The following is a 14,611-nucleotide window of genomic DNA, read 5'->3' on the forward strand; positions in this document are numbered from 1 at the left end:
GACAACACAAATGGTTGAGTCAGTTGCTGCGGACATTGTTCAGAGTTTCTCCTGCTTGATAGTAAAAACTGTGGATAATGTTTGAATGAGCCGATGGGAGAACACAGGAGGACTCTCTGCGGGCGAGTGTTTATATTAAGGCGACAGATACATTTCGCAAGATGTCAATTAAGAAAGCTGATGAGATTGGAGAGTTTTTGGTGATAAGAGCAAACGCTGGTGTCGAAGTGCTGTAAACCTAAACACACGATCTCTGCAGCTGAATTAATACGGTATGTCCTGCCTGTTGCATACTGCACCACCCCTCACCTTAGCATGTCTGTGTTGTTGTGAATGTATCTGAACACACAATCTCCTGGTGCAGTGTTCATATGTGAAAGACAAACTCTGGAGAACGTCCGGACACTATCAAGAGTTAATGTGTGCACAGGGCTTCAGTGTTTCCACACATGAACTGAAAACCAGAATTTATCTAGTCTTCTCCTGGAGGAGCTGTATATGAGAATGTGACTGTCTGAATCAGTTACACTGGATATTAAACACACTTTGACCCTGCGCTCGCTTCGGAGAACAAAGTCCATGTAACGTCTGGCCTAGTCCTGCCCCACAGAGAATTCACAGCATGGGCGTGTTGATGAAGTTTCTATCATACCTCCTGCATGCTTTACTCAGGTGCCACCCCTTACCTCCACCAAACGGCAGGTGAGAACATGTCTCACGTGGGCGAGCTCCTGTTGTGGGCCACATGTGTGACAGGGCATCTCATATGAGAAAATGGGAGTGAAATACAATCCAGTAGACCTGGTTTGAGTAATACTAGCTCCCCCGTCAACCGATCACTCAGATGACCCTCAGTGTTTCTCTTGCAGGGATGAACAGTATTAGAGGATTTGACTACACCTGCTATGAGCTAATTTGATACCAAAACACTGCACTCAGGTTAATAAGATAATAAGACCGTCCTCCACAATCTTGAGATGCACAGATTATAGAGGATTGTGTTTGCGTGCGTGTATGTGATTTGTCTGCAAATCCTCTGTGAAGCCCTTTGTAACTGTATTTTTTTAAAGTGATGTATTAATAAAGGATTATTATTACATTTTGCTCCTTATTTTGAAGGAGCTCGTCGACCACACTGACCACATTTTATATTCCACTCTGCGGCACAATGGCACGAATTGAGGAAGCATAGTGGTCAACCAGAGAAACAAAGGCCGACTTGTTCCACACGGCGTCATGAAAGTGACGACAGTGCAAGTGTCTTTTGCCAAACGTGATGTGAAACAGTAACATAAAAGGAAACAGACGGCAGCGACGGCTCCTCTGTTTAGTTTGGCCCCAAACCTGACAGCGTTCTGCCGGCGGCTTCCTACAACCTTTACCACGCGCTGCTCAGTCTGTACAGGGTCTTTATATCCTGTTATGTCTAAGGCACTGGTTTATTGAAGAACTTGTTGACTTAGTTTAAAGGGAGTCATTTTTGTGTGTTCCTAGATTTATTAATTTGAGTTATTTTTCAGCTCCGACTTTCAAACTAGCCAATAGAAGAAGTTCTTTGTAATTCATTCTCTGTATGTATTTGTTTTTCAAAAGGTTTAACCTAAGCCACTTACATCAATGATAGAAATCATCACTTCCATACAAGGTTTGTAGTACACAGCTGTTAAAATACCTCGTATATGTTTATTTCTTCAAATTCACTGGTATCAGATTGGTTGTACCCAACGTCAAGGTATTGTAATCGGTATTAGAGAGAAGAACATGTCTAACAGGAAGTATGTTTACAGTAAATCAACTTTATGAGGTGAAAACTGAAGAATCCAATGAATTTATTTCATATAATAAACACATTAGTTTTTCTTGCTTTTGCTTCTGTGTCAGGAAGTAGAATCAATGAAATCTATACAATACTCAACCCTTTACCTCTATTTCTCTAGTTTTTAGGCACATGGACATTAGTACTGAAGCTGTGGCCTGTCATTATGTGATGTCTTTCTAACCATGATAAAGGAATGAGCAGATCAAGTGTCGGTGATACTGAATACAGATGTAGATTGAGTGGGGGGGTGTGCATTGGGTGAGGATGTTTTAACGATACAGTCAGGACACTGGTACATACATATATACATGAAGTGTGTCGGACTGCACCTGAAGTAAGACCTGCTACAACGCTAATGATGATTTCACCTTTTGGAAAAGAGGTGGTGCGAACTAGCAGTTCGTCAGCTCTTTGAAATTGACTTTTTCCTCGTGTGTGTGTGTGTTGGGGCAGCTCTGAATAGGAGCCATTGTGGCGTCTAATTAGTTTTTGACGGTGAGTCCTCCTCCAGGAGAACAGATGCCCTCTGCACAGTGTCAGATTTCAGCACACGCTATAAGCTTTTAAGAACGGCTAAAGTCATTATGTAGGAGGTAGGCCTATTGGTTCCGATCTCAGTTCCAAACGCAGCACAGCCTGGCGGAGGTAGGGCGTTGGGAAGAAATGGGGCTTATTCTCAGGCCTATTCATCATTTGCCAACTCCATGACGTGCACTGGTACTCAAATCAAGCGCAGTCTTAGGCAAAATGTTGATAAGTTAGTGCTATAAAGGTCAATTAAACAGAGTGGTTGAGTGTAGTTTGGCAGCATCCTGTAGAGATGATAGTTGTGTTCTACTCTGTGGTGTTTTGTGTTCTTTTGTCCGTACTGTTGACATCGCGGAGCCTCAATGGGTCCTGTTGTTTTTACCTTTTGCAATGTTGCTAAGAACATCAGGAAATTTCAAGATATTTTTGTGCTGTTTGTTTATCTGGAGTGGGAACATTAAAAGATTCAGTCCTTTAAATAGTATGTTCCGCTCCTGTTTAAAACCGTCATTTATTTACTGCTTTATTCTAGTATGTAATAGTGAGTGCTCATTTTTTAGAAAAATGTAGAAATGATCCCTTTTCATAGAAGCATTGTATTAATATCTTTGAATTTCTTCTTAACAACAAGGCCAAAGTGTTTAATTTTTGAAAACTTGCTCGGAGACAGTTGACATGTCTTTTTTTCTATTACAAAAAAATGGATATTAAATAGACAAATAAGACAGAGAAATATTCTAATTTTCTTGTAAGGTACATGCAGATGGAATCAGGGTGAAAATGTTTTAAAGAAATGACACCTTTTGAAAAACCTATAATTTGAATCTGTTGAATGGGCAGCTCATGTCCCCATATTTCATATTTTAATGCATGAAAGCTACATTTAGTTTGGTAAATATCATTTCTGTGTTATTACATTATAAAGCCCCTGTCCAATCCGTCAGATTCATTAACAGTCTTATAACACAGGAAGTGGTTTCACTGCCACAGAGGTGCTGGGATATTCTTCAGCCCGAGAGGAAGGCACCGACTACAGTTATCCCTGAAAAGCCTCTGTGTGCCTCTGTGTTTTGGTACACTGTTCCTTTAATAGGTTGGCACACATATTCATGTACCACCCCCCCCCCCCCCCCCCCCCCCTAATCCCCTCCCCTGTTCTAAGGCTTACAGCTCAGCTCCTCCACTTCGAACCAGCGTGTCACTCGTCTACGCTCAATGAGCCAGGCACCAGTTTCTCTGCTGCAGGGAGAAATGGGATCAGGCTCCAGTGCCTGTGATTATATATAAAAGCTTTATTCAATCTACATGTAACTGTTTGAACTGATAGAGAGATATATATATATATATATATATATATATATATATATAGATCTGCGACTATCAAATTCACCATGTACATATCTTTCCTCTGAAATTGTCACGTGTCACACAAATAAATATGACCTCACGTTTCTCAAGTCACGTTTGATTATTTTTTTGGGGGGGGGGTTTGGAACGGGTTCGATCTGCTGGGTTCTTTCTCATCAGTTGTTTGAGCTGTTAGCAGAAATTAGTTTTCTTCTTTTTGATGTGCGCCTCAGCGATGATGGCAAATCAAACTGGGCCACTGACTTCCTTGTCATCCTTGATCCTGACGGCTTCTCAGGATTGGATGGATCCAATTTTTTTATTTTTTCAAGAAGTGAGACGACCACAAAATCGTCCTGACTGCTCCATTTTATTTCCTACAGAACAAATAGAGTAATAAAACCCACAGTTTCTGTGCATGGTGATTTTTATTAGACGATTGATTTAAAAATACATATGACAAATGTGGCATTTAGTCAGTTAATTGATTGATTGACAGATAATTATTCTAACTACTGAACTTTGATGATTGATTATTCATTTTAGTAATTTTTTCCCAAAACATTTATTGGTTAAAAATGAACAAATAAAATGATTTTAGGAACATTTTATGGACAAAAGATTAATCGATAATGAATTTTTTTTATTTCATCTGTAGTTAAACGAACTGAGCAAATTATTTTAGAGTTGATGGCGACACATCTATTTTCTATGTAGCCAACCTAAAATTTGTGGTGTTTATTTCTAGGGTGTTGTGTTGAATTGCCTCGTACGTGTTGTCATGTCCATCGTGTGCACATACGTGTTGATGGAGTTCAGGTGTATATACACACACACACACACACACACACACACACACACACACACACACACACACACACACACACACACACACACACACACACACACACACACAATAAAAAAATAAAGTTACTTAAAACCCTAAACGTCTGCAGCGAAGGTAGATTATGTTGATAATTGATAACTTGTAAATCATTAATTGATCTGGTTTAATAGCCAGTGAGCCTTTTATGGGCTTTTCTGTGGCTACATTTTCCTTGGCTGAAATTATTTAACCACACTTTTACCACCAAGTATCAATCTTGTCTTTCTTCTGTGTGGAAGTGATGAGTTACGAAACATCAGGGGCAGAGAAGAGAAGGTCATAAATGGTACAGAGAGCCTGAGAGAAATCTGAAGGTTGCTGTACAAGTCAACCTCAGCGTCTGCTCAGGAATGTAGTAAGTTCTCCACTCTGTAATTACCAGTGGGCCTGCCTCTTCTGGCCTGTCATTGGCTGGCGGAGAGCGGAGACCTCCGGCTGCAGCCAATAGGAGAGGCTCTCTCTGACTCCTTTAGAGGAGCAGAATCTGTGCCAGTCGCTGGAAAAGCTCAGAGGCTGAAGTGAAGGGAGAATAGCTGCGGTAGTGACTGAAAAGACCGATCAGTTCCAGCAGTCACCCCCCACCCTCTCTCTTTCACACACACACACACACACACACACACACACAACGCACACAACGCACACAACGCACAACGCAGCAAGAAGGCTTGGCCACTCAGGGTGCTGTGCTACAGGGCAAAAAAATCCGGATGGCACATTCTTTATGTTCAACCATGCATGTAATTCCTAAAAGCAGTGTGTGTGCGTGTATATGGAACTGCATTTGTCTGAAGAGAACCTCAGACATGAAAGTAGTGTAACATTTATTAGAACAAGTGTAAAAACAGAAACAGAATTTTGTTGTATTTTCATATTTTTCAATGGTGATTTGACGGACATCATCTTTTTATTCCGTTGTTCCTGTCGTCGTCTTCCTGGTCAATTCCGTGTTAACTCAGGACCGTGAGGAGAGACGGACAGGAAGCGGTCGTCGTCTCCACCTCCATTGTTTCAGATGTAAACACGACCTTTGTGTTGTAGGTGTGATAGACTACAGGGACAAGGAGAGAAAGGAATGTACACAGTTATTCGTAACCCAGCTCATTCGACGAGGGTCGTTCATGACTGTGTGACCACAGAATCATAGGTGAACGAAATAGGAGCTAATTGTATTGGTGCCTCTACTCCAGTTTCATTGTTATATAAATATATCAATGAAGAAATGAAATAATCGTTCATCAATCGTAATCGAGGTAAAAGTCTTAAATAATCTTGCTATTGATTTTCTGTTTACATTAAACACAGGCAAAATATCCATTCTGTGATAGTAGAACGGAAAACATTTAAAGATTGAAACTTTACGCCTTATTTATCTCAAATGTCGAACATCTTACTGGAAAATCAAAGACGAATATCAATATGAACAAACCTGCAGACTGAAATTTACAGACACACACATTTGAAAGGTTCCTGCTCTATGTGTTACCGTACAGTAACTGAAGAAAGACACATACAGGTGATACCCGCAGGTATCAGCAGTCTAAGTACACACATCTTCCTCCAGGAACTGCCGTTGGATTGCTGCAGTTGATTTAGAATTGATTCGATCAAAGTTTTAAACTTGAAATGCACAGTCTCCCGGTCTCCACATTACTCAGGCTTTTCATTTTTCTCAAGTACAGTGCCTCAAGGAAAATCTGCTGAGTACGTAGCGGTTACATGTTACTGTATTTGTCCCTTTCTATTCTAGGAGTTTGCTGCACTAACAAAGGAGGTGAACGTGTGCCGGGAGCAGCTTCTGGAGAAGGAGGAGGAGATCGCAGAGCTGAAGGCAGAGAGAAACAACACACGGGTTGGTAGCATGTGTGCAGGATTGTTTCCTGTCAAACTATCTCAGATTACAACAAACGATTATTACACATTCAACTATCCACCAGTGATGAGCTCTGTGCGTCGCCCTGCTACACTCTCTGCTAGAAATCCCTGTTGAATTCCTGCTTGTTTTTGTTTTGGGTATCAATGGTTGTCATAACACTGGCTGACAAATCTGTGTCTATCCTCTAATCCAAACCATTGTCACACGTTAGAGTCTCGCAAACGGCTCACTCATCAAAATATTAGTATTACACACTGCTGTGTGTGTCGAGGCCTGTTTGCTCTCAACATGCATCTTTATTTTTTAATATTTGAGACCTAACAGGTAAAAGTCAAATGAAAACATACATTTATACACAAACAATGATTTCCAACTCTGAGAGAGTTACATGTTGGAGTGAATTTAAGTATGAGCACTGCGCTCAGTGTACTTGTACTCACTGCGATAAGTCAGCAGCACTAAACTTACATAGGACTCACGTCATTGCGTTAATGTTTGACAGTGGCCGGTGGGCGTGCCTGATTCTTGGCGCTGGTGTAATCATGACGACAACAATCACAGTTTCGTGCTCGGGACACACAACAAAGCCAGCGTTTGCGTTAGCGTGGTATGCTAGCTGTGAATGCAATGCTCAAGAGAAATAGACAGAAAATTAAATCCAACAACCAGAAGAACACACCAGGTTCACCAGCTGCCTCTTGCTACATCGACACAACCACGTTTTCATTTAATAACTCTGCTGCACTAACTCCTGACTCCGTTTTAGAGCCGCTGTTTGGAAACACTGTTGTTTGTCGTTGTACTTCCAAAACTCTGGACGGAAACGGAAATGTATGGAAACTATGACATAATCTTTGCAGATTCGTCAGGTTCCCATCACATGACCGCCTTCACCAGCCGGCATTAGCCTCGACTACACGATACAACTTTTTACGTGTGGAGGAGATGAGATGTTATTCGAGCAATTTATGACAATTCCTGTGTCAAGCAGGACACGCTTCCCTTCCTGTTTACACCAGCACTCACATGCCCAATGCACATGAATGGTCACAAGATTGTGTACATTTGTCTATTTTGTAGAAAATGTTATTTAAATGGTGAGTCGATGATGAAATGATTTTTGGTGTGATTCAAACTCTTGTAACGTTGTGTTGGTGTGAGCAGCTGCTGTTGGAGCACCTGGAGTGCCTGGTGTCTCGTCACGAGCGCAGTCTGAGGATGACAGTGGTGAAGAGACAGGCTCAGTCTCCTGCAGGGGTCTCGAGTGAAGTGGAGGTCCTCAAAGCCCTTAAGTCACTTTTTGAACACCACAAAGCCCTCGATGAGAAGGTACCACTCTCTACATGTCACACTTCTGGAAAAAGGAAGGTTTGTACAGTTTAATGTGTTTATTTCTATTTGTTTCACACGCTCTCTAGGTTAGAGAAAGACTACGTGTTGCTTTGGAAAGATGCAGCGCATTGGAGGAACAGCTCACCCTCTCGCACAAAGAAGTAAGTCAACATAACTGAAAACAAAATGTTTTATTCTCAGTTTTTAACGAGGACCATATGTTTGCCAGGGGAGTGATTTGTTTAGGCTGAAATTTAACGCTCCGAATGATCATTTAACAATTCAACCAAGAAAAGATATAGTAAACAGATGGTTCCACCATCAAATGTCACTGCTGTCTGTTGTAATTTGTTAAACTGCAGAAATGTTGCTACTGAGCAGTATTTGTTTTGTCTCGTAGCCATGTACAGTGGGACTTAAAGAAGTTTTTCTTTTTATTGAATTCTAAGATGTTTTGTTATTTAAACCAGTGGGTCAAACGTTCAAATGCTCAGAAATGTATTTGTGTCTCTAGCTTCATAATCTGACTGTACTCACACAATGTGTGAATCAACGACTCCTCTGATGCTTCTTTGCCAACACAAACTAAATTAGAGAAGGTTTGACCTGCAGCTTCACAACAGTCAGCTGTTCACAGATCATGACACCTTTTAATCAATCTCGTTTCCAGAGCAGATGTAACGTTGCTGAAAGGCTTCGCTCCTGAACTGCATTTCTTTGCACTCATCTTAACACTGAATCAAAGAAAAACAGATTCACAGCTTTTAAGTACCCACACGTGCACATGCATGACAAGGGAAGGAGCGTCTCAAGTCCACTGTGTATTGAATGGGATTAAGATTGACAAAAGGCCCAGAGGATCTTGGGGAAGTGTCCTAGATTTCCTCTCTGCTTCCTGCTACGGTCATCTTTTGTTCCTGGGAGTCAGCCTGGAACCAAACACAGGCACACGCACGCACGTCAACACACACATAAAATCAACCACTTGATTTACCTCCTCAGGCCGGGCAGCTTTTTGTTGTTTTATTTTCCGATGGTTCGGCCATTTGGCACAAGAGTGTTGGTCTGTGCAGTGTGTTCATGTGAGTTTGCAATCAGAGAAGTCGTGGTTGGTCCCTTATATTCATCTCCCAGAGGAAACGTGTGACAGAAACACACAGAGAGCACATCACCAATGATTAAAAATGTGCAGCAAGCGAGTTAAGTGCTGTTGAATTGGTGGTTAACCAGAAATTGTTGAGATGTTTATCACCAGCAAATGAATGACTCGACCAGGTTTTAACAGAGCGGTGTTTTCTCTAGTTGGCGTACCTCAGGGAGCAGAGCAGCCAGAAGAGAGGGCTGGCAGATGGAACCAGCGAGGTCAACCACAACTCTGAAAACACACCGAGCACCAACGGCAAGGTGAGGTCACTTAGCAGCGTGTTTGAAATGACGCCGTGTGAACAAGGACTCCACCAGTTTTTTTTCTGTGTTGCAGGTGTTAACCATCGTTTATATTCAGATTGTAATATGTTGAACTGTGGTCATTCTAGCAAAGCTGAAGTAACAAATGGTTTCAGCAAACAAGAATTGGCCGGAGCTCTGAGTGGATAATGCATGTATTCGTACATCTCTCTCCTGGCATGCAGTGATTAACTGTGCTCTGCAATCTGCATTCATGCACAGACAAGATGTAAATTCTGGAAGAGGTGAGCTGACTGGAGACAGTCCAGGTTTCTGCTGACAGCTTGTTCTGCAGCATCTCTGCTTAAAATAATAAAAAGGTTTATTATGAATGTCAAGTTGCTTTCAGACCTGCACTGAAGTCCTGACATTTTCCTGAAATATTCCAGAGGAGCTATTTGTGAGGACGCAAATGTCCAAGTCAGTTGCTCGTAACGTTTTCTGGAACTTTTCCTGCATCCCCCTAGTAAAATGCCTGCAATATTTCCGAGTGAGTAAGTGCAGATGACGTTTCTAACATGTGACACTGTGAACTGGAAGATCTCATGAAGAAGAGGAGCCATACACGTAGAAAAGATGCAGACGAAGACGTCAACTTGAGACAATGAGATTTGAGAGCATTTGGTGCTACGGTCTGACGCTGGTGTCGATTTGCTGTAAACAGAAATGCAGCAGAATTTATATGCCATGTCTCCTGCTGCTCCACCCAGGCTCCACCCCTCGCCTGAATGTTTCCCACATATACCTGTTGTTTTCTGACCCTTGCTGACACTGTTGATTTTACCCCCAGCGGTCGTCGGATGGTTCGCTGAGTCAGGAGGAGGAGTCGTTAACTGGGTTCGGGAAGGTCTGTGAGCTCCAGGACGTGGTGGACCGTCAGACGACCGATCTGGGCCAGATGAAGGAGCGCATGGCTGCCATGGTGTCACGCATCAATGAGCTGGAGGAGGACCTGGACACGGCCAGAAAGGACCTAATCAAGTCCGAAGACATGAACACAAGGCTACAGAGAGATCTGAGAGAGGTAGGGAGGACGGTTACCCTCGGTTACCCAAAGATGTCTTAAATAAGAGCTAGCAGGACATGTTATAGTGTCAGAAAACACTAATGCGTGTGTGTGTGTGTGTGTGTGTGTGTGTGTGTGTGTAGTCAGTAGCTCAGAAAGAAGATATGGAGGAGAGGATCACCACCCTGGAGAAGCGCTACCTGGCAGCTCAGCGGGAGGCCACCTCCGTCCATGACCTTAACGACAAGCTGGAGAATGAAGTGGCCAACAAGGAGTCGCTCTTCAGACAGGTACGCCCCACAACCTTTTACCAAAGACCCCGTTCAGACCTGGTTTAAAGTACCACCCAAATACGTCCTGGGTTCTGATCACTCAGATCTGATGCTCATGTTCTTTTTGCTGTGTGAACACAACTGCGTCACATATGAAACTCTTCTCGCTCGCTACCTCGTCCACACACAGACAAACACATTGAAATATGACACATCTGTAAACTCACATTCAGAAGTCAGGTGTGAACACACACACTTAACACAGTTCAGTTGGGATCGGATCTCTTGCAGATATAACTACCAGGTCTGAACGAGGCCAAAATGCTTTAAAAGATCCCCACGAGAGTGAGTGTGGTGTTCAAGTCTCAGACTTGTCTGCCAGCAGGAATCGCCTGCAGTTCTCAGCCTCCTGCTAATGAATCGCTGCTGTATTCACACACTGACCAGCGCAGCAGGCACTGAATGGGAAGCCTCAGAGACACTGGCTTGTCTCTTTACATGTACTTGCTGAGATGGAGACGTCTCTCTTCTTTTTTCATACGGGTTTTGTCTGTCTTTGTGTCATCATGAATGCTCTCTTCCTCACTTCCTCCCCACCCCGCCCTGACCTATCCCCGCTCCCCCTCTCTTTGTCTTCCTCTTTCTCTCTTTCTCTCTCGCCACTCTCTTCACCTTGCAGAGCTGAAAGCAAACCCCGAGGCTGTGACGTAGCACAGATGAGTCTTGGACGTGCCTGCTAATGACTGTTTGCTTTTGGTTGTTTTTTTGCAGACTGAGGACAGAAACAGGCAACTCCAGGAGAAACTGGAGCTGGCGGAGCAGAAGCTGCAGCAGACCATCCGCAAGGCAGAGACTCTGCCTGAGGTGGAGGCCGAGCTGGCCCAGAGGGTCGCCGCCCTCACCAAGGTATCAGCACCTGTGTGTGTATATAATGAAATAATAGTGATCAGATGTCTTTGAAAATCCAAAACCATTGATTGAAACATCTGTTAACATATATGTTTTGGGGGAAATGAACCATATATTCTAACCAATTATGCACCAGCACACATAAAACCATCAGGGCTGTTAGATTAGCTCCTGTACATTGTAACAGCTCCCTGAGGAAGCCACTGTTCATGTTACTCCAAATATCCACAGGGGCCTATTTTTAGAGATTTGGTCAATGTTTTTATCCATTTATAGTTTGAGTCTTTGTCTTGCACATCACTCGCTGCGGCTGAACTTACACGGTCAACTTAGCACCTTATTCGTATTGTAGCTGGCTCACAGTGCACCTCTGATTTATAAGCTAACATTCCTTCCTCTCCTCACCTGATGTGTTTGAGAGTTAATCAGGGAACAGGAATCTGTTTTCACATCTTTCTTTAATTTGTTCTTGTAGCTTCTTCTCAACGATACAGATATTAACACGCTGTAATAAAAATACGGACAAGACCATGGTTTGTTTAGTGTATAGTTGTGGGTTTTTGTAGTGTATTACTGGGACTCTGATATTCCTTCATATCTGTCATACGTGAGCTTAAATTTCAGTCATTATGGTCTTAAAAAGTCGTAAATTGAACTTGTTGAAACCTGCAGAAACCTCCATGCATTTCTAATGATGCTGGCTCTCTGCTGCTCTTTGTCTGGAGCTTAAGACACAGTTTGTTTCATAGAACTTTGCAGAGAGACAGACGTATGGACAGAAGTGCTTGATACATTAAATACTGTCTCTATGCAGTTCAAACACATCGTACATAAATAAATCATCCACTCGTTCTACAGCTTGTGGAACAATTACTCCACCGTCAGCCCACTCAGTCTGTCTTCTGAGTTCTCCAACACAACAAACCTCAGCGTATTATTCCTCATCTAACACAGCATGTTGCGAGTTTGTCCACTCGAGTCTCTTCTTCTTTCTTTTACTGACGTGGCAGCGATCATTAGTCATGTTTCATTTTTGAGTGTCTCTATTTTTTTCTCACATTAAACCGATCCCCTGTTCTCTCCTCTTTCTGTCATGCTCTGTTTTTGTGTGGTCTTCATGCTGCCCCCACCACCACGTCCCTGTCAAACCTCTAGTGTGTTCTGTGTGGCTCTAAAGGCTCTAAGACTCAGAAGAAGGTAGACCAGCTCTATTCACAGAGCTCAATCCATCCGCTCGGATACTGGGAAACACATACGTTTGGTTTAGGATCTGTTCCTGAACTTAACCAGGCCCATTGACGCCAGTGGCAGTTTTTACATTTCCAGAACTACTCAAAAAATGAAAAACAATATCTGCTGATTCCAAAAATATTGTCATTAATACTTAAACTTCAGTTGTATTTGATTCTTTTACACGACCAGTGCCTGGTTAAGTGCAGTACAAGACCATGTGTCCAACTGCTTCCTCTGTCCGCTTGTATGTGTAGTTTAATGTGTTGGTGAACTGTGTTACTCCACAAAAAAACATTATGACTGGTGTCTAACACAAACAGGAAGTGCCAGCTGATTGGCTCAAATACTTGTGGGGACACTGCCCATTAAAAATGTTAACCACTCAATTGGCTCTTGTGTCGATACGAGCCAATAGACTGATGATATCTGCTGGACACTGATGATAGTTTTCAGCATTGGATTGTGTTTTATAAAAACACATCTGTAGTTGAGGTAGGACCTTGTTGAACTTCTTCTTCCCTGGTAGATGTGCATTGTGGGACGCGCTGGCTGCTTTATTGGTTTTCAGGTTGTGCTACTTTGCTGGTTTCCTAATGCAGCTTTTGGCTTTTAGCTATGTATATATTCTTTAGATGCCATATACAGTATATACCTGTCTGTTGAGGTGGGTTACTCCATCCTTTGGAGGGACTTCAGCTTTGTCCGTAAAACCACAAGCAGGACAAGATCTTTTCTCAGCGAGGTCCCTCTCCAGGATGGATGACAAAACTCTGCAGGGGGGGTCAAAGCTTTAGAGACACTCTCATTAGCTCTGGGAGGGGTGAATATGTTGTGCTGTATATTATAGCAGATAAAGATGAAGGTTCACTCGTCATTGTTCCCCATCTTCAGGCAGAGGAACGTCACGGCAACGTGGAGGAGAGACTGAGGCAGCTGGAGGCTCAGCTGGAGGAGAAGAACCAGGAGCTGGTCAGGGTGCGTAAATCTCTTTTACACCAGGATTAGTGGCTATACGCAGGTTTTTAAAATGCAGATAAACCTGCTAAAGAAAGCTGCTTTGCTCCGTCGCCACTAGAGGAGTTGGTCTTTCTGTGATGTTTGACCTCCTGAATGTGCTGGAAACTGAGAAGCTCTCTCAGCTCACTGTCTTGCCAGTGTTGCATTTTGGACACAATAAAGAAAAAATAAAAATCACTGTTGCACATTGATGCCACGATGTAGAAAACAATAAATACACTAACGTTCATGGCTATTTACGAACCAAAGCCTGTACGTTCAATACGCATCATAACGCTGTGTCAGCATCTAGACTGCCTAAATGAAGAAGAGGAAGCAGAAGTCAGAGCGTTCACCTGAACATGCTCTTGGTTTTAACATGCCCTTCTGTTCGTGTGTAGGCACGGCAGCGAGAGAAGATGAACGAGGAGCACAACAAGCGTCTGTCGGAGACGGTGGACAAGCTCCTGTCCGAGTCCAACGAGAGACTCCAGCTGCACCTCAAAGAGAGGATGTCTGCTCTGGAGGATAAGGTGATTAACTGAGAAATGTGGGGGTGTTGCCCGGGGCAACATGGCTCAGGTAGAGCTGCTGTCCGGTGATCCGAAGTTTCCTGGTTCGATCCCTGGTTTCTCCAGAGGGCGGGACTGAAGACACTATATTCAGAAGCAGATATCATAGGTGGTTCTTATGCCACTGATGTTTGTTCAAGTGGTCATGTTTCTGATAAGTTTTGTTTTAATTACTTATTTAATATAAGAAGACTTCATGATTGGGACCTTGATACCAAGGCTATGTCCCCCGATTGCTACTTCATAGGTATATTGGCTTCATTTCTGGATTTTGAGAAGTGAAGGCACCATTTTTATTTACAGTCTATTTTCCTTCACTGTGTCTCATGATTATTTGGTCAAGTGAATGTATTTTATTTCGCACATTTAAACAACAGTTCACCAAAGTGCTG

The 14,611-nt window shown here is 42.8% G+C and overlaps 1 protein-coding gene across 15 annotated transcripts in view; it reads left to right on the forward strand.

Moving 5' to 3' along the window:
* The window catches only part of ppfia1 (PTPRF interacting protein alpha 1), a 37,906-nt gene that overhangs the window by 8,135 nt on the left and 15,160 nt on the right, over window positions 1-14,611 (forward strand). For all 15 annotated transcript variants that reach the window (XR_004616945.1, XM_034615201.1, XM_034615184.1 and 12 more), the window contains exons 3-11: window positions 6,328-6,429; window positions 7,618-7,782; window positions 7,872-7,946; window positions 9,088-9,189; window positions 10,022-10,255; window positions 10,381-10,527; window positions 11,281-11,415; window positions 13,543-13,626; window positions 14,049-14,180. Coding sequence is in view for 14 of the 15 variants with exons in the window: in XM_034615201.1 (XP_034471092.1) it covers window positions 6,328-6,429; window positions 7,618-7,782; window positions 7,872-7,946; window positions 9,088-9,189; window positions 10,022-10,255; window positions 10,381-10,527; window positions 11,281-11,415; window positions 13,543-13,626; window positions 14,049-14,180 (1,176 nt within the window). In the remaining variant the exon portion in view is untranslated. The remainder of the gene's footprint in view (window positions 1-6,327; window positions 6,430-7,617; window positions 7,783-7,871; window positions 7,947-9,087; window positions 9,190-10,021; window positions 10,256-10,380; window positions 10,528-11,280; window positions 11,416-13,542; window positions 13,627-14,048; window positions 14,181-14,611) is intronic.

Source organism: Hippoglossus hippoglossus, chromosome 3, assembly GCF_009819705.1.
Source record: "Hippoglossus hippoglossus isolate fHipHip1 chromosome 3, fHipHip1.pri, whole genome shotgun sequence".
Lineage (NCBI taxonomy): Eukaryota > Metazoa > Chordata > Actinopteri > Pleuronectiformes > Pleuronectidae > Hippoglossus > Hippoglossus hippoglossus.